The following is a 15,626-nucleotide window of genomic DNA, read 5'->3' as shown; positions in this document are numbered from 1 at the left end:
TGGGCTAGGGGTAGAGTTCAGGGTTAAAAGACTTGCATAGCATGTACATGCTTCTGGGTCTATCTCCAGCACTGTTCAGAAAAAACATTGTGAGGAAAACTTTTCTTTTTCCAATTTGAGACAGGGTCTCATGTAGGCCAGTCTTGCCTCCAAATCACTGTGTGGTTGAGGACAACACTGAACTCCTGATACTCCAGATTCTACCTTGCAAAGGAACAGTCATTTTTTGAGCAAACTGAAAAAGTATATTCATTGTTAAGAGTAGTTTTCTTTGGCTAGAGAGATGGCTCAGTGGTTAAGAGCACTGATTGCTCTTCCTAAGGTCCTGAGTTTAAGTCCCAGCAGCCACATGGTGGCTCACAGTCATCTGTAATGGGATCTGATGCCCTCTTCTGGTGTGTCTGAAGACAGAGTGTACTTATGTACCTAATAAATAAATAAATCTTTAAAGAAAAAGCAAAAAAAAAAAAATAGAGTAGTTTTTTTGTGTTCTGCAATTTTTCTTGCTTGAAAAACGCCCGACGTGCCATCATGAGCCGTCTGCACTGCATCGCTGTAGGCAGAGTTCTGCAAAGTCCCATGTTTGTCTGTGGAGACTAGAACAGAAAGCAGTAATTTGTGAAGCTATCTCACAGAGACTGATGTAATGACTTGGCAAGGTCACACAGGCCTGCCCTTGAATTCTGGCTCAGCAGTTACTAACTCGGTGTCCTTGAGCCAACCAATCTCTGAACGTAACATCATCCATAAGAGTAAAGTCTTCCTTTGATTTATTGGTTTCTCCTTATGAAAAAGTCACTATTTCCTCCACAGATTTTTGAGATCATCTAGTTATTGTCTAAAAAGCATCTCTTGGATATGCCTCTAGGGTCTCCATAACCTGTTTTCTCCATTTCTTGGCAGTGCCGTAGCACTTTATAGATTAGTAACACCTCTTACAATGGAAATGTTGCTGTTTTTCACAGTAAAGTTTTATGAGTCATGATAATAATGTATTCATATAAGTATAAAACATGCCAGGATGTGTTGGTACATGCCTTTATTCCCAGCAATCAAGAAGCAGAGGCAGAACCGGGCAGTGGTGGCGCATGCCTTTAATCCCAGCACTTGGGAGGCAGAGGCAGGTGGATTTCTGAGTTCGAGGCCAGCCTGGTCTACACAGTGAGTTCCAGGACAGCCAGGGCTATACAGAGAAACCCTGTCTCGAAAAACCAAAGAAGAAGGAGGAGGAGGAGGAGGAGGAGGAGGAGGCAGGCAATCTCATTGAGTTCGAGGCCAGTCTAGCCCACACAGTATGTTCTTGTCAATTTTATTTTTAAAAAGAACATGTAAACCATGCATAAAGAGTGAGTTTTTAATAATGCCTAATGTCTTACTGTATATATCATTAAAACAGGAATACTACTCAGCAATTAAAAACAATGAATTCATGAAATTCTTAGGCAAATGGTTAGAACTGGAAAATACCATCCTTTTGTTTTGTTTTGTTTTGGTTTGTTTTGGTTTGGTTTGTTTTGGTTTGGTTTGGTTTGGTTTGGTTTGGTTTGGTTTGTTTTTTTTTTGAGACAGGGTTTCTCTGTGTAGCCCTGGCTGCCCTGGAACTCACTCTATAGACCAGGCTGGCCTCAACCTCAGAAATCCACCTGCCTATGCCTTCCAAGTGCTGGGATTAAAGGCGTGCACCACCACTGCCCAGCGAAAATATCATCCTAAGTGAAGTAACCCATTCACAAAAGAACACACATGGAATGCAGTCACTGATAAGTGGATATTAGCCCAGAAGCTCTGAATACCCAAGACACAATTAACATATAAAATGATTCCCAAGAAGAAGGAAGGAGAGAGCCCTGGTCCTGGAAAGGCTTGATGCAGCAATGTAGGGGAATACCAGGACAGAGAAATGAGAGGGGTTTGATCAAGGAATGGGCGAAGGGAAGAGGGCTTATGGGACTTTTGGGGAGGGGGGAACCGGGAAAAGGGAAATCATATGGAATGTAAACAAAGAATATAGAAAATAAAAAACCATATAAATATTATTTTGAGATTCATCATGCTCTTCCACTGAGCTTAGTAGTATCTGAGCCCTATGAGAGCCACAAAGTAGCAAGTTTGGTCTCAGGTACAATACAGTGATAGAGATCATATTTGTGAGTCTCTATACTCCATCACCTGGACCAAAACAAAGGTAGAGAGGAAAGGCAACTTGCCCTCACACTTACTCAGTGAGTGAGAGGAATCAAATATCAGATGAGATTTCAACATGGTGCAGTATAGCCCAAGCTCCAGATTACGTTAATTTTTTTAATTACGTGTGTGTGTGTGTGTGTGTGTGTGTGTGTGTGTGTGTGTGTGTGTTTATGTCAGGGTGTGCACACAAGCACAGATGCCTAAGAGGCCAGAAGAGACAGATTCTCTGGAGCTGGAGTTACACACAGCTGTAACATGGTCCTGGAAACTGAACTTGGGTCCTCTAAGAAGAGCAGCAAGTGGTCTAAACCATTGAGACATCTCTCAAGCCCTGCTCCAACTTGTAAAGTTCCATGTTTTATACTCTGCATTTACTGGCCCCGAATAATTAGAAAGGTAATAGATAACATGATCTGAAGGTGGGAAATAGCATTGTTTGACAGAGGAAATAGCCCATGAAATAAGTTCTGAGCATTTTTAGATTACCAGTACAGAGAGGGAAGAGATAATATTACAAGTAGACGTGCAAAACATCAAAATGAAATGACCTGGCTATCCTGTGGTAGTAGGAAAGAGACCAAAATCCACGAGGTACACAAGCAAACCAGTCTACCTGTTCCAAATCTGACTGCCCTTTTATAGGCCACATCATGTTTGCTCTCTTCTCGTAATCTCTTTCCAAAACTAACCTGCTCTCGCATCTCTTTTAGGCTCTTTGAAACCCTTCAGTCACTCTTCTGGTCTGTCTTTGGCCTCTTAAATCTCTACGTTACCAATGTGAAGGCCCGACATGAGTTTACCGAGTTTGTGGGCGCTACTATGTTTGGGACATACAACGTCATCTCCCTGGTAGTGCTGCTGAACATGCTCATTGCTATGATGAACAACTCCTACCAGCTCATTGCCGTGAGTAACCGCTTTACAATGGCCCTTCCTTGGGTTTCTGGAGAAGCCCCAGGGATGTGCAGCCCATTGCAAGCCCTATGAAACAGCTTGCTCGCCTCGGTGAATACATATTACTGCATACGCGGTAGCCAGTTGCCCACCTGACCTCTTTCCAAAGCAATTCTGTTTGCAGACTTAGGATACAGAATGCCATTAATCTAGATTAGGTTATTCTATTTGATGACTTTCTTGCTATTGGTTGAAAGCATTTTAAAAATATGTGCATTCATTTTCTTTTCTTTTTAGTAAATATTATAGTACTTTTATATTTCCTGGACCACATACATAAATTAACCAGTCACTTCTCTTTTTTGTAGATTTTTTTATTCGATATATTCTTTATTTACATTTTAAGTGATTTTCCCTTTCCTGGATCCTCCTCCCCAAAAGTCCCATAAGCCTTCTTCCCTTCCCCTGTTCCCCAATCCACCTCTTCTCACTTCCCTGTCCTGGTATTCCCCTACACTGCTGCACTGAGCTTTTCCAGGACCAGGGGCTACTCCTTTCTTCTTCTTGTACATCATTTGATATGTGAATTGTGTCTTGGGTATTCCAAGCTTCTAGGCTAATATCTACGTATGAGTGAGTGCATACCATGAGTGTTCTTTTGAGACTGGGTTACCTCACTTAGGATGATGTTCTCCAGTTCCATCCATTTCCCTAAGAATTTCATGAATTCATTGTTTTTAATAGCTAAGTAGTACTCCATTGTGTATATATACCACATTTTCTGTATCCGTTCCTCCGTTGAGGGACATCTGGGTTCTTTCCAGCTTCTGGCTATTATAAATAGGGCTGCTATGAACATAGTGGAGCATGTGTCCTCATTACATCCATTTTGTTACCTCAGTAAGCAAACCTCCAGGGATATATACACACTTCGCTACTCAATTTGGCCTCTCACTTATGTTCAGAATAAATAAAGTTGATCTGCTTCTCTGAGGATAACACTGCAAACATCTTCCTCCCTACATTTAGAATTTTGTTGCAAACATGACCTTCAGAGAAAGAGAGGGGCTATTTTGTCTTTGATACAATGTGTCACAGTATCCAAATTTAGCCTAAAGCTCACGCTGTAGCCGAGGACAACCCTGAACTGCTGGTCCTCCTGTCTCTACCTCAGTACCTGGAATTACAGAAGTGCACTGTAGTGCTCAGTTCATAAGAAGGGCTATTTTTGTATGAAGTAGACTGTACTCTACCATTAGATCTTCTTAGGTTGAGCTCATTGGTTTTAGACAAGTTTTATTGTATAGCCCTGGCTAGCCTCAAATTCCCAATCCACTTGCCTCAGCCTATGGAGCACTGGGGTTACAGACATACACCATGACATTTTGCATTGTTCATTGCTGGGTTTTTTGTTGTTGTTGTTGATCACATTATTCTTTCAATCATTAGTGCTTGTTACCCTGGACTAGAAATGGGGACGGTAGAGGATTCAGGATTAGTTGTGGCACCTCTGTGTCTCTATTTGTCTCTCTATGTGTCTGTCTCGCTGTGTGTGTATGTGTGTGTGTGTGTGTGTAATTGATATTAATTAATTGACATATTAATTGATGTCCAAGAAGAACGGAGGAGTGGTCCCTGGTTCTGGAAAGACTCAGTGCAGCAGTATAGGGGAATACCAGGACAGGGAGGTGGGAAGGGGTGGATGGAGGAACAGGGGGAGGGAAGAGGGCTTATGGGACTTTCGGGGAGTGGGGAGCCAGAAAAGGGGAAATCATTTGAAATGTAAATAAAAAATATATTGAATAAAAAAAGAATAAGGAGTTCTACAACAGTACAATATTAGAAAACTGGGCAAATGGACACCCTTGTCAAATGTCTAGTAGTAGAATGTTAGAAGTGTGATGTCTATGACAAAAGTTCTATGGACCCATACTTTTATGTAATCTACAGAAGGAACAAATAGTGTGATCACAGTGACATTACATTTATACATATACTAGGAAAAAAAGAAAGTAAAAGAAAGAAACCATTGACTGGAACCATTCTCCTTATAATTTGATCTGTCTCCCGTACTTTCTCACAGTGATAGAAAGAAAATTTGTAGAATTTCTGCCACTGGGAATTTTTTTTAAGAATGTAAAATTGTCTACTGGGGTACTTTAGGTCATAGATGTTTAAGTGCTGACTATAAAGGGAATGGTCGTAGAGTAGAAAAAAAAAAAAAAAACTAAAAACCAAGGACTCTAATCCTGGGACTGATTTTTATTTTGGAATCAAGTTGGGTAACTTCTTTCCCCTTCTTGAGCATCTGTTTCTTCATCCAAAATATGAGAGAGTTGGATTGACGGTGACTAATATGGTTGCCAGCTCCGTGAGTCTGTCTCTACAGATCAGAGTAGGACAGCAAGATCCTCTCTAGCTCTGAAATTCTCCTCCATTGTTATATTGAAATAGAATAACACAATAGAGCTCAGCATCATTGGTTCACCCCCCCCCCCCCCCCGTCTCTCTCCTCCCTTCTTTCCTTTCTCCTTTCCATTCAAATCCAACTAGAAAAGAACTTTGAGATGATTTACAATTTATGCTCACACCTCATCTATCTCTAGAAGGGGAGAGAACACGCATGAAATCTACCTAGTTTCTTTTTCTACCTGATAAGGCATTTCTAGTTGTCTCACTAAGTATCTAGCAGCGGATTATTCCTAGTGACAGGGGAAAAAGTAAAATTTTCTTGTCATCAAATGTAGGGCTTCAATCTGCCCACTGAGTTCAGTGACATTTTCTAGCTAGAATGGGAATCATCAACTCTAACTTTCTTTTCACCAGCTGCTGGCAGCAGGTTTGGTTTTAGTGCTACCTACTTGTGCACTCCAAGAAAACCTTGATTCTCCTCCCTAAGGGTCCAAGTAGATGTCCTGAGTGAGACCTATACCATCTCCCACATCTTGAGCCAGAGTTAATCATTCTGGATCCCACCCACTGCTCTGGAATTTCCTGGCTGTCTATTTACACCATTTAGAAATGGACCCAGTAGGATGCTGATACTGAGCAACCCAATTGCACAAATACCCGGGTTTTCATAAGTTGTAAAGAAATAAAAAACAGATGTCATGTCATTTGTAACATTTCTAACTTCAGAATGGTCTCTTTAAAAGAAGGCCTCTGCTATAGGGAGAAAGACATCAGAAAGAGAAACCACTGGAGACTCATATCTCCCCTTTCAAAGGGTATCACAGGCTGCTTCAGCCTTGGTAGGAATTCGGTTGTCAGCAAATCTCACTGGGAAATTATCCAGTGTTTATTCGAGTTCAAAGGTTAAGAGCAGCAACTAAGTACTATCCCAGAAAGAGCTGAGCTCTTTATCAGTGTTCTGTGAAGGATTTAAAGATGCTGGTGAGATGGTCTGCTTTAATGAGCAGTTGAATCTAAACAAGAAAAAAAATGTACAAATGAGAAAACATACATAACGTTACCGTAAATTGTCAGTATTCAGAGTCAGATTTGCAATGCTATCCATGAATTTCTTCCCTTAATATTTTGTTCCCAATTCTGAAACAAATGTCATCAGAGCTAGTAGCCAGTCGTTTATAACAGTTTAAATGTATGGGTCCTGGCTCTTCCGAGATCAGGTAAGCAAAGAGAGGTTCCATGAGGGAAATGTGCCTGAGGAACATGTTGGCAGAAGGGAAACCGACAAGAAAAAGAGATTAGCACAGAAAATGTCACCGACATTATGGTTTTGCAAAGGCTCAGATCTGGGCAGTGGTTCCCAAGTCAAAGATACCAGCAGCTTCCATATAAAATAACAATTACCAGTGGGCAATCTGTAGATTTAAAAAAATGGCTATATTTGTATTTCAAAAGAGTTCTGGGCTGAGATTCAGAAAGAAGTGCTCCTTGTTTAAAACTGGGCCTTCCTGGAGATTGGTCTCATGATACTCTCTTTATAAGTTACAAACTATATTTCTGGATCCTTGAGTGTCCATGGCCCAGAACTCCGGACAAGAATGTGATTATTTTTGTTTCTTCCTTATTTCTATAATCTTTGTTCACAATATACTAGTCATTGGGCCAGTCTGGCCCCACCACACTGTCACATTGTCCCTTACTTGAAATGCATGTAGTGTATGAGCTGGAGAAATGGCTCATTGGTTAAAAGTACTGACTGCTCTTAAATAGAAGCCCAGTTCAGGTCCCACACAGTGGCAAATAATAACCTGTAATTCCAGTTCCAGAAAATCCAGTGGCCTCTTCTAAGTACCATAGGCACCAGGCACATATGTGGTATACACACACACACACACACATATCTTTTAAAAATAGAACCATAGCAGAATGTCATTCTTTACCTAGTTCTATCACAGCTCTAAACTATCCAATCACCTTAGCCTAACCAGTTCCAGTGATAAAATCATTTATTGTCGTCATCAGGGGATAAAGGCCCTACTATCTGGCCTGACTTCTTTCAGGAAAAATCCTGGGCCTGGCTCAACTCCCAAAGAGTTGTTTCTTAAGAATGCAGAAGACCGTATAAAGCCCTCTGGCCTTCAGTCCCACTGAACAGTCCAGCTTCTGAAAGCTGGACTGAATCTAAGCAATAGCAAAGTCTGTTTCCAGGACAAAGACTCGCTCCTTTCAAGAAGCATTAGAAATTGCATGAAGTTTCGACAGAGCCATTTCAGATGTCACTAGATGGCTCTTACCTTTGGGAGGCCCTCAAGCAATCTCAATACTGACTCTTGCTCCTCTCAGTTTCTGCTTTCTATGCAACCAAAACACCCTGAGCAAGCTGATCTGGGACTGCCACCTTTCATAAAGGAGAAACCAGTCATGCCCATCCGTCAGAACATATAAAGCATCTCCTTAAAGAGAAAAGGAGCAATGGCCCTATCACCATGAGTGCATTAGCTAGCAGTTCTTACCAAAAACATGGGCCCAACAACAGGCAGACAAGCAGGGATTGGAACCTGGGTGGCCATGTAGCATAGATTAAGCCAGTTTGCCTCCTCTGCCAACCAGGTCTTGTGAGGGAGCTCCATCCAGTCCCTAGGCTATGCTAACAGTACCTCTTCATGTTACCTTTCAAACACTGGAACAAGAGGTGCCCCCTATTACTGCTAAATGCTGGCTCGGCTCAGTGTCTCATGTTCAGCTCTGCATCTTCTTCGTCCCTATATAATCAGTGCTGTATTATGTCTGCAAAGTTTGAACCATTAGGTGACACCTATTTGTTCAGTTGTAGTCCAAGCAGTATCCTTTGACTGCATTGTCATGAGGTATAGTTAGGTGTATGTTGATCTGACTTTGAAGTATGGCTCAAATTTGGAAAAGACAGAAAAGTGACTGCAGGGTTGAGCTCTTATCTCCGGCAAGGAAATAGCTTGTACACCAGCTAAGAGTGCCCTGGTGTTTGCTAGAAGCAGTAAGACTGGGGGAGGGCCCTTTACTCCTTTCAGCCGTCACTGCTTCCTTGGGAAACCTTTCAAACATAAATGGAGTTCTTTTGGCCCCAATAAAGAGTAGGCTGGGACTGGAGAGATGACTCAGTGATTAAGAGCACTGACTGCTCTTCCAAAGGTCCTGAGTTCAAATCCTAGCAACCACATGGTGGCTTGCAACCATCTGTACTGGGATCTGATGCTCTCTTCTGGTGCGTCAGAAGACAGCTACAGTGTAATCACATATAATAATCACTCTAGACTGGAGCAAGTGGGGCTGACCAGAGCTAGCAGAGGTCCTGAATTCAAATTACCAGCAACTACATGATGGCTCACAACCATCAGTACAGCTACAGTGTACTCATATATACATTAAATAAATAAATAAATAAATAAATAAATCTTTTTTAAAAAGACTCTGCTGGCATAGAGCAGAGAATGGAAAAGACTCATGTGTCTAGGAGCTCCATCAAAGCTCTAGACCCTGTCTGTGTAACCATAACAACGGGAGTGAGCTTGCTGTGTCTGGCTCCATACATGCTCATTCTGGGCCCCATCACTGATATCTATAGGAGCTCTGCCCAGCATCCTGAGCTAACTGACCGGACAAATCCCCCTTTCTACATCTTTAGCCAAATATAAGAGGTTTTAGAGTTTTTCTAAGATGTCAAAATGAATCAGTAGTAACCATACAATGAATCAGAATAACTGGCCTGTGTTTGGGCATGTGTTTATCAATTGCCAGGCACTGAACCTATTATTTTCAATCTATTATCACTATAATCACTATTAATGACCACCATTCATTGTGAGCTACATGTTATACAAATACATTCAGTGTATATTATCTCATTAAACCATTACAACCACAAATTTATGAGGTATTATTAGTAATTTCATTTTATAAACAGGGAAGCTGAAGCAAAGAGATTGAAACAACTTGTCTGAGGAGGCATACTCTTTTTCCTTTCTGATTAGCATGCTTAAATTATACACGTAAGTTAGTTTTAGTATGCTATTTCATTACATGCATACAGCAAGCACTATAGAAGTCCAGCTTCTATGTATCTAAACTGCCTTCCCTCTGACTCTAGCAACTCTGCATTTGGGTCAATCTTCCTTAAAAGCCTGTGCTTGTGAAAGAGAATACATTCTATTTGTATTTCTGAATCTGGCTTTACTTCACCTAACATAATGCCCTACATTTCCATCTATTTTGTTGCAAAGGAGAAGGATTTCATTTTCTTTCTGTTTTTTTTTTAAAGATTTATTTAGTATATTTAAGTACACTGTCATTGTCTTCAGATACCAGAAGACAGCCTCAGATCTCATTACAGATGGTTGTAAGCCACCATGTGGGTGCTGGGAATTGAACTCAGGACCTCTGGAAGAGCAGTCAGGGCTCTTATCCCCTGAGCCATCTCTCTAGCCCCCGGATTTTATTTTCTTAATGGCAGAATACTACTCCATTGTGCACACTCACTGGGTTTTCTTTACCCATTCATGTGTTGTTGATAGGCACCCAGGTTGATTGTGTATATTAGCTATTGTGATAATGCCACAATAAACGTCTGGATGCAGATATCCCCTTGGTATGCTGATTTCCATTTCTTTGTGTGTATGTCCAGAAGTGAGACCATTGGACATTATGAATTCTGTTTTTCTTTTGTTGAGGAGCCTCCTTTTGTTCTCCACAATGGCTATGCTAATGTTCATTCCTAGCAATAGTGTATGGGAATTCTTCCCCCCCCCCCCAGACCAGCATTTGGTATTTCTTGTCTTCAGTTTCCGTTTTGATATTAGCCAAGGACAAATTCTCAGTAAGGTCTCCCGATCCAAAGAACAATATCATACCTCCTCCTTTTGACTTGCATTCTAATTCAAAGGCCATGGTTCACATAAGATACCCACACAGGTTCTATCCAACCTCACCCCTCCCTCCCTTTGGCTGCCTGACTGACTGTATCCGGGCTTCTAACCAAAGGGATCCTATGGGGAGACTGTCTTGTTTCTGCAAACTGCCATCTTTGCTAAGTCCTTATGCTCAGCACCTATACCTTGGTCTCTCTCTCTCTCTGTCTCTCTGTCACTCCGTCTCTCTGTCTCTGTCTCTTTGTCTCTCTCTCTGCCTCTCTGCCTCTCTCTCTCTCTCTCTCTCTCTCATGTCAACCAGACATCAAACACACACTTTTCCCTCAACTCTGCCCTTAGTTCTGTCAGACAATGGAATGGCTCACATCTTTATTCTTTTCCCAGTCTAATATGTGTTCATTTATTTACTTACTTTTATTCTTCTCTCAAACAATACATCCTGACCTCAGGTTCCACTCTTCCCAGTGCCTCGTCTCCTCTCCCCCAGATCCACTCCTCCTCCATTTCCCTTTAGAAAAGAGCAGACCTCCCAGGGATATCAACTGAATGATATAACGTGATATTTTAAGATTCTTTTTTTTTTAAATGTGTATGGGTTTTGCCAGCATGCATGTCTGTGTGGTATTTGCACACCTGGTGCCTTCAGAGGCCAGAAAAGAAGTTATTAGAGTTACTGATCGTTGTTACCTCCCAGGAATAGAACCCGAGCCCTCTGCAAGAACAAGAAGTGCTCGTAGTGACTGAGCCTCTCCAGCAAATGGCTCCTGCCTTTAATCCTAGCCCTCAGGAGGCAGTGGTAGGTAGATCTTGGTGAGTTCAGGGTCAGCCTGATCAACATAGCAAGTTTCCGGCCAGCCAAGCCCTGTCTCAAAAAAAAAAAAAATATTCTGCCAGAAAACCAGACTTCAACCATAGAATAAACAATTTTGCTATTGTACTCCTGAGCACGACAAAACTCATTCTCTCACGCCTACCTTGGAACACCTAGGCCCTCTGCCTGTTTATTTCCCAAACAGATCTTGTATTCCTTAAGTGTCTCTTGAAATTATACCCACACTGGCAAACGAACTGTCCACCACAGTACTTTGGCAAAGGTTGTCTGTAACTGATCAGTGCTCAGACTGCGCCTCTCTGCCTGGGTCTGGTTTGGCTCGCCCCCTGGTGGTCGACCTTAGAAACATCATTTTCTTCGTTCTATCGCTCCCGGCCTTCTGATTTTGTTGTGTTTTTGAGTCTTTTTGGAGGGTGTCTTATCTGCTGGGGGCCAGAATGATTCACCTCGAGATTCTCACAGCAAGTGGTAGCAGGGTTCTGCTGAGCTCCCAACTCTGTTTTCCAAGTGCAGTCGGAGCCTGTGCTGCTTTCTGCTGAATGCCAAGTGTTTTAGTGACTGACAGAGGGGCAAGGAGAAATGGGAAGAATACATTTCTTTTCTTTCCTGTTATTAAAAGGCAACTTAACGGGGTAGATACCTGAGCCGCTTCTCTGTATCTGACACGTTGCCTGCCCTGGACGTTCAGAAACATAAATAGTTGTCATAGAGATTCTGTCGTGAGGCTATCTAACCGAAACAGGATTGACTATGCCAGTTAGCTACCAGTTTGCCCTGATGCCTCTCTCCATACGTGCCTGAGGAAGTGTAGGGAGGGACCCAGGCAAGAAACAGTGATCGAGGCACAGGAAATATCAACATCATTGTGGTTTTGCAAAGGTTCAGATCTGGGTAGCAGTTCCCAAGCCAAAGATGCCAGCAGCCTCCATATATTCACAGCTAAAAGTGGGCATTTCAAAAGAATACCAGACTGGGATTCATGGACATAATTGCTCCTAGTTGAAAACAGAATCTCCCTGAAGACTGCTCTCAGGATGATTTCTTCATAAATTACAAACTCCATTTGTAGACAATTCAAGTGTCTATGGCTCAGAGGTCATTACCAAGGTGTGTGCCTCTTCTTCTACCCTATTCTCCGAGCCCTTGTTTGGGATACTAGGAATCTTTTGACTGGAACAACAAATGATACACATATTCTTTCATTTCTGATTGGACTAAGATTTTCGGGGGGGGGGAGCTGTTCGCTTTTTCTTTCAATGTTTTTAAACAAGAACTCACTGTGTTGCTCCTACAGACAGGCTTTCCTGTGTCTCCAATGTTCTCAGGCTACAGGTGTGTGACCCCGAATCCAGCTTCTGCTTGAAATTGAAGAACTAGCTATTGTATTGGCGCCATGACTCAGTACTCAAGGGTCTTGCTGCCTTTGCAGAGGAGTGGAAATAGGTTCCTAGCAAAGATGTCAGACAGCTCACAAATGCTTTTGACTCCAGTTCCAGGGGGATACGATGCCCTCTTCTGGCTTTTTGGGGCAGACACACATTACACACACATACTTTAAAATACTTAGAAAACATTAAATGTGTATTCCGAGTTAACATTAAGAAAGCCTTTCTCTTCCTGTGATCACCAGAGATAAAATGGACTTGGAGCGTTGACTACTCGCTAACCAAAATATGTAGAGTAGTATCAGGGACATTGTCTGCCTTTTACTTGAGATATAATAGCCGATTACTATGATCTCAGTTGTTAAGGTAAACTGCTGTTTTACATTACGTTTTATTTACTCTTCTCTCATACAACACATCCTGACCGAAGTCTCACCTCCCTCCACTCCATTTAGTTCTGTCAACTCTCCCTCTATCCCAGATCCACTCCCTCTCCCCAGATTACAACCTCCGCCCCACACAGAAAAGAGCAGGCCTCTCAGGGACATCAACTGAACATGGCACAAGACAAATCTACTGTTTTAAAGGAGGACTAGAGAACATATCAAGGTAAAATAAGAATATAACATCTCTCTCTCTCTCTCTCTCCCTCCCTCCCTCCCTCCTTTCCCACTCTCCCTCCCCCTTTCTCCTACACCCAGCCTTCTCTGTTTCCTTTATGCCTTTGTTTTCTTCACACATTTCTCTTTTCCTTTGCTCTCCTTCCCACTTTTCCCTGGATAACAAAGTCTTGATGAGAAACATATCTCGAAGTCTCTCCTAATTATTGCGGCACACCAGAAATCTTGCAAAATAGAAGAAAACATTGTAGTCTTCTCATTAAAGAATCAACATTTTCTAAAAGTTTTATTTAGTTTATGTGAATATACTGTTGCTGTCGTCAGATACACCAGAAGAGGACATCAGATCTCATTAGAGATTGTTGTGAGCCACCATGTGGTTGCTGGGACTTGAACTCAGGACCTCTGGAAGAGCAGTCTTAACCACCGAACCATCTGTCCAGCCCAGAATCAACAATCATTATAGAAAATTTGAATTAATGGGTTTATAAATCTCTCCACTAACCCCATCCAGTCTACTTTACCTGGCTGTAAAGAAATGTTCTAGGAGAAGATACCATAGGGCTTTGATCATAAAACCTCATTTGTACATGTCACACAGGCAAACTAATTGATGAAGAGATATTTTAGAGCAGAGGGTCTCCATTTTAACTAGAACTCACGTTCTAGAATATTGTAGGCTCTTTTTTAATATATGTATGTGTGTGTGTACACATATACACACACACATACATATTATTCACTTAACATCCCCATGACTGCCCCCCCTTACAGTGCCCCTTCCCACAGTTCCTGCCACCTCCCCTTCTTCTCTGGGTATCCACTGACCCAGTCTCTGCAAGGCTAGGTTTTCCAGGTACATGGATGATTTCAAAATATGCATCTTTTCAACCTTTGTAGACCTAAGAAAGCTTCATTACTAGGAACTGTCAATTGTTTTCTTCATATCCCACTACTTCCCTGGAAAATGGGACATATAGTAGGGCTTTAGTAAATATATTTTATGAATTGATAGAAAGAAGCTTTGGGCAATCTCTGATTTAAACTTGTCAACCCTGTTTTAAAAAATAGATAACTATTTTTTAAAACAGTGGTCGCGTGGTCGCGCACACCTGTAATCCCAGCACTCTGGGAGGCAGAGGCAGGAGGATTTCTGAGTTCGAGGTCAGCCTGGTCTACAGAGTGAGTTCCAAGACAGTCAGGCCTACACAGAGAAACCCTGTCTCGAGAAAAAAAATCCAAAAAGTAAAAAAAAAAATAGATAACTTGATTTCTATTACTTACAAGTATTTCATGCATAGAGATCAATGAATTGTTTAATTGAATGAAAATCTGCCTCACTTGTAGATTTCATGATAATAATTAATACAGTCCCTGGTTTTAATCTGTGCCATCAATAATACATAAATTATATATATATACTTATACTTAAATAAGTATATAAAGTATAAAAGTATTTATATTTATATATTTATTATATATAAGGTATATATAATAAATATATATTACCTAATATTGCAGTTTTCTTTTTTTCTTTTCTTTTCTTTTTCTTTTTTTCTTTTCTTTGGTTTTTCTGAGACAGGGTTTCTCTGTGTAGCCCTGGCTGTCCTGGAACTCACTCTGTAGACCAGGCTGACCTCGAACTCACAAATCTGCCTGCCTCTGCCTCCCAGAGTGCTGGGATTACAGGCGTGCGCCACCACCACACGGCTAATACAGCACTTTTCAAAAGCATGCTTACATATGTCTTTGGCAATGCTATCTGCATGTTACAGGTAAACAAGCTTCTCATAAATGTTGAGAGATACCTGAGTTCATGTCTCAAGCTTCATGTGGCACATTCATTCACTCATTCATTCCTTAACACAGTTGTATATGAGAGCCAGTTAAGGAGAAGTTATTGTCTTCGGTGATGAAGCCACTGGCAAGTTGTCCGTGCTCCATTGGATAGCTTTTCACGCATTTACCCATAAGTGGTGCTAGTGAAATCCAGTTGCTCACAAAGGGAAAAAAAAAAGCATGAAAGTGGAATGAGAACTTGGTGAGAGGTGTGTTGGGGTCCATGAGTTGCCCACAAACCATACACTCAGACACACACCCTAATACTAATTGATCCAGGAAGTAGCTCAGAATTATCTGCGTGTCTTTCTCTGTCAGCTTTTAAAGAAAAACAAAAACCATACTCGGGGTGCAGGAAGTGCTGCCCAGTGGTCAGCTCTGACTCAAGCCATATTAGACATAACAGTTCATAGCGTCCTTTAATTTGATAGGTCGTACATGAAGCTTTGTGGGATTTCTTAAGATTAACAAACCTCATAGAGAACATAGAGACATAACAGGCTATGTGGTCGGCCTGATCTTGCTCTGAGTCGAGTCATTTTTCTGTGTCAATGACTGA

The 15,626-nt window shown here is 41.6% G+C and overlaps 1 protein-coding gene across 1 annotated transcript in view; it reads left to right on the top strand.

The window, feature by feature from the left end:
- Trpc5 (transient receptor potential cation channel subfamily C member 5) overlaps positions 1-15,626 on the top strand; it is a 148,403-nt gene that overhangs the window by 113,004 nt on the left and 19,773 nt on the right. The window contains exon 6 of the mRNA XM_052170833.1: positions 2,898-3,093. Coding sequence (XP_052026793.1) covers positions 2,898-3,093 — 196 coding nt within the window. The remainder of the gene's footprint in view (positions 1-2,897; positions 3,094-15,626) is intronic.

The sequence above is a fragment of the Apodemus sylvaticus genome, chromosome X (assembly GCF_947179515.1).
Source record: "Apodemus sylvaticus chromosome X, mApoSyl1.1, whole genome shotgun sequence".
Classification (NCBI taxonomy): Eukaryota; Metazoa; Chordata; class Mammalia; order Rodentia; family Muridae; genus Apodemus; species Apodemus sylvaticus.
Note: the sequence above shows the minus strand (reverse complement) of the source record. Positions and strands in the feature narration are given on the sequence as shown.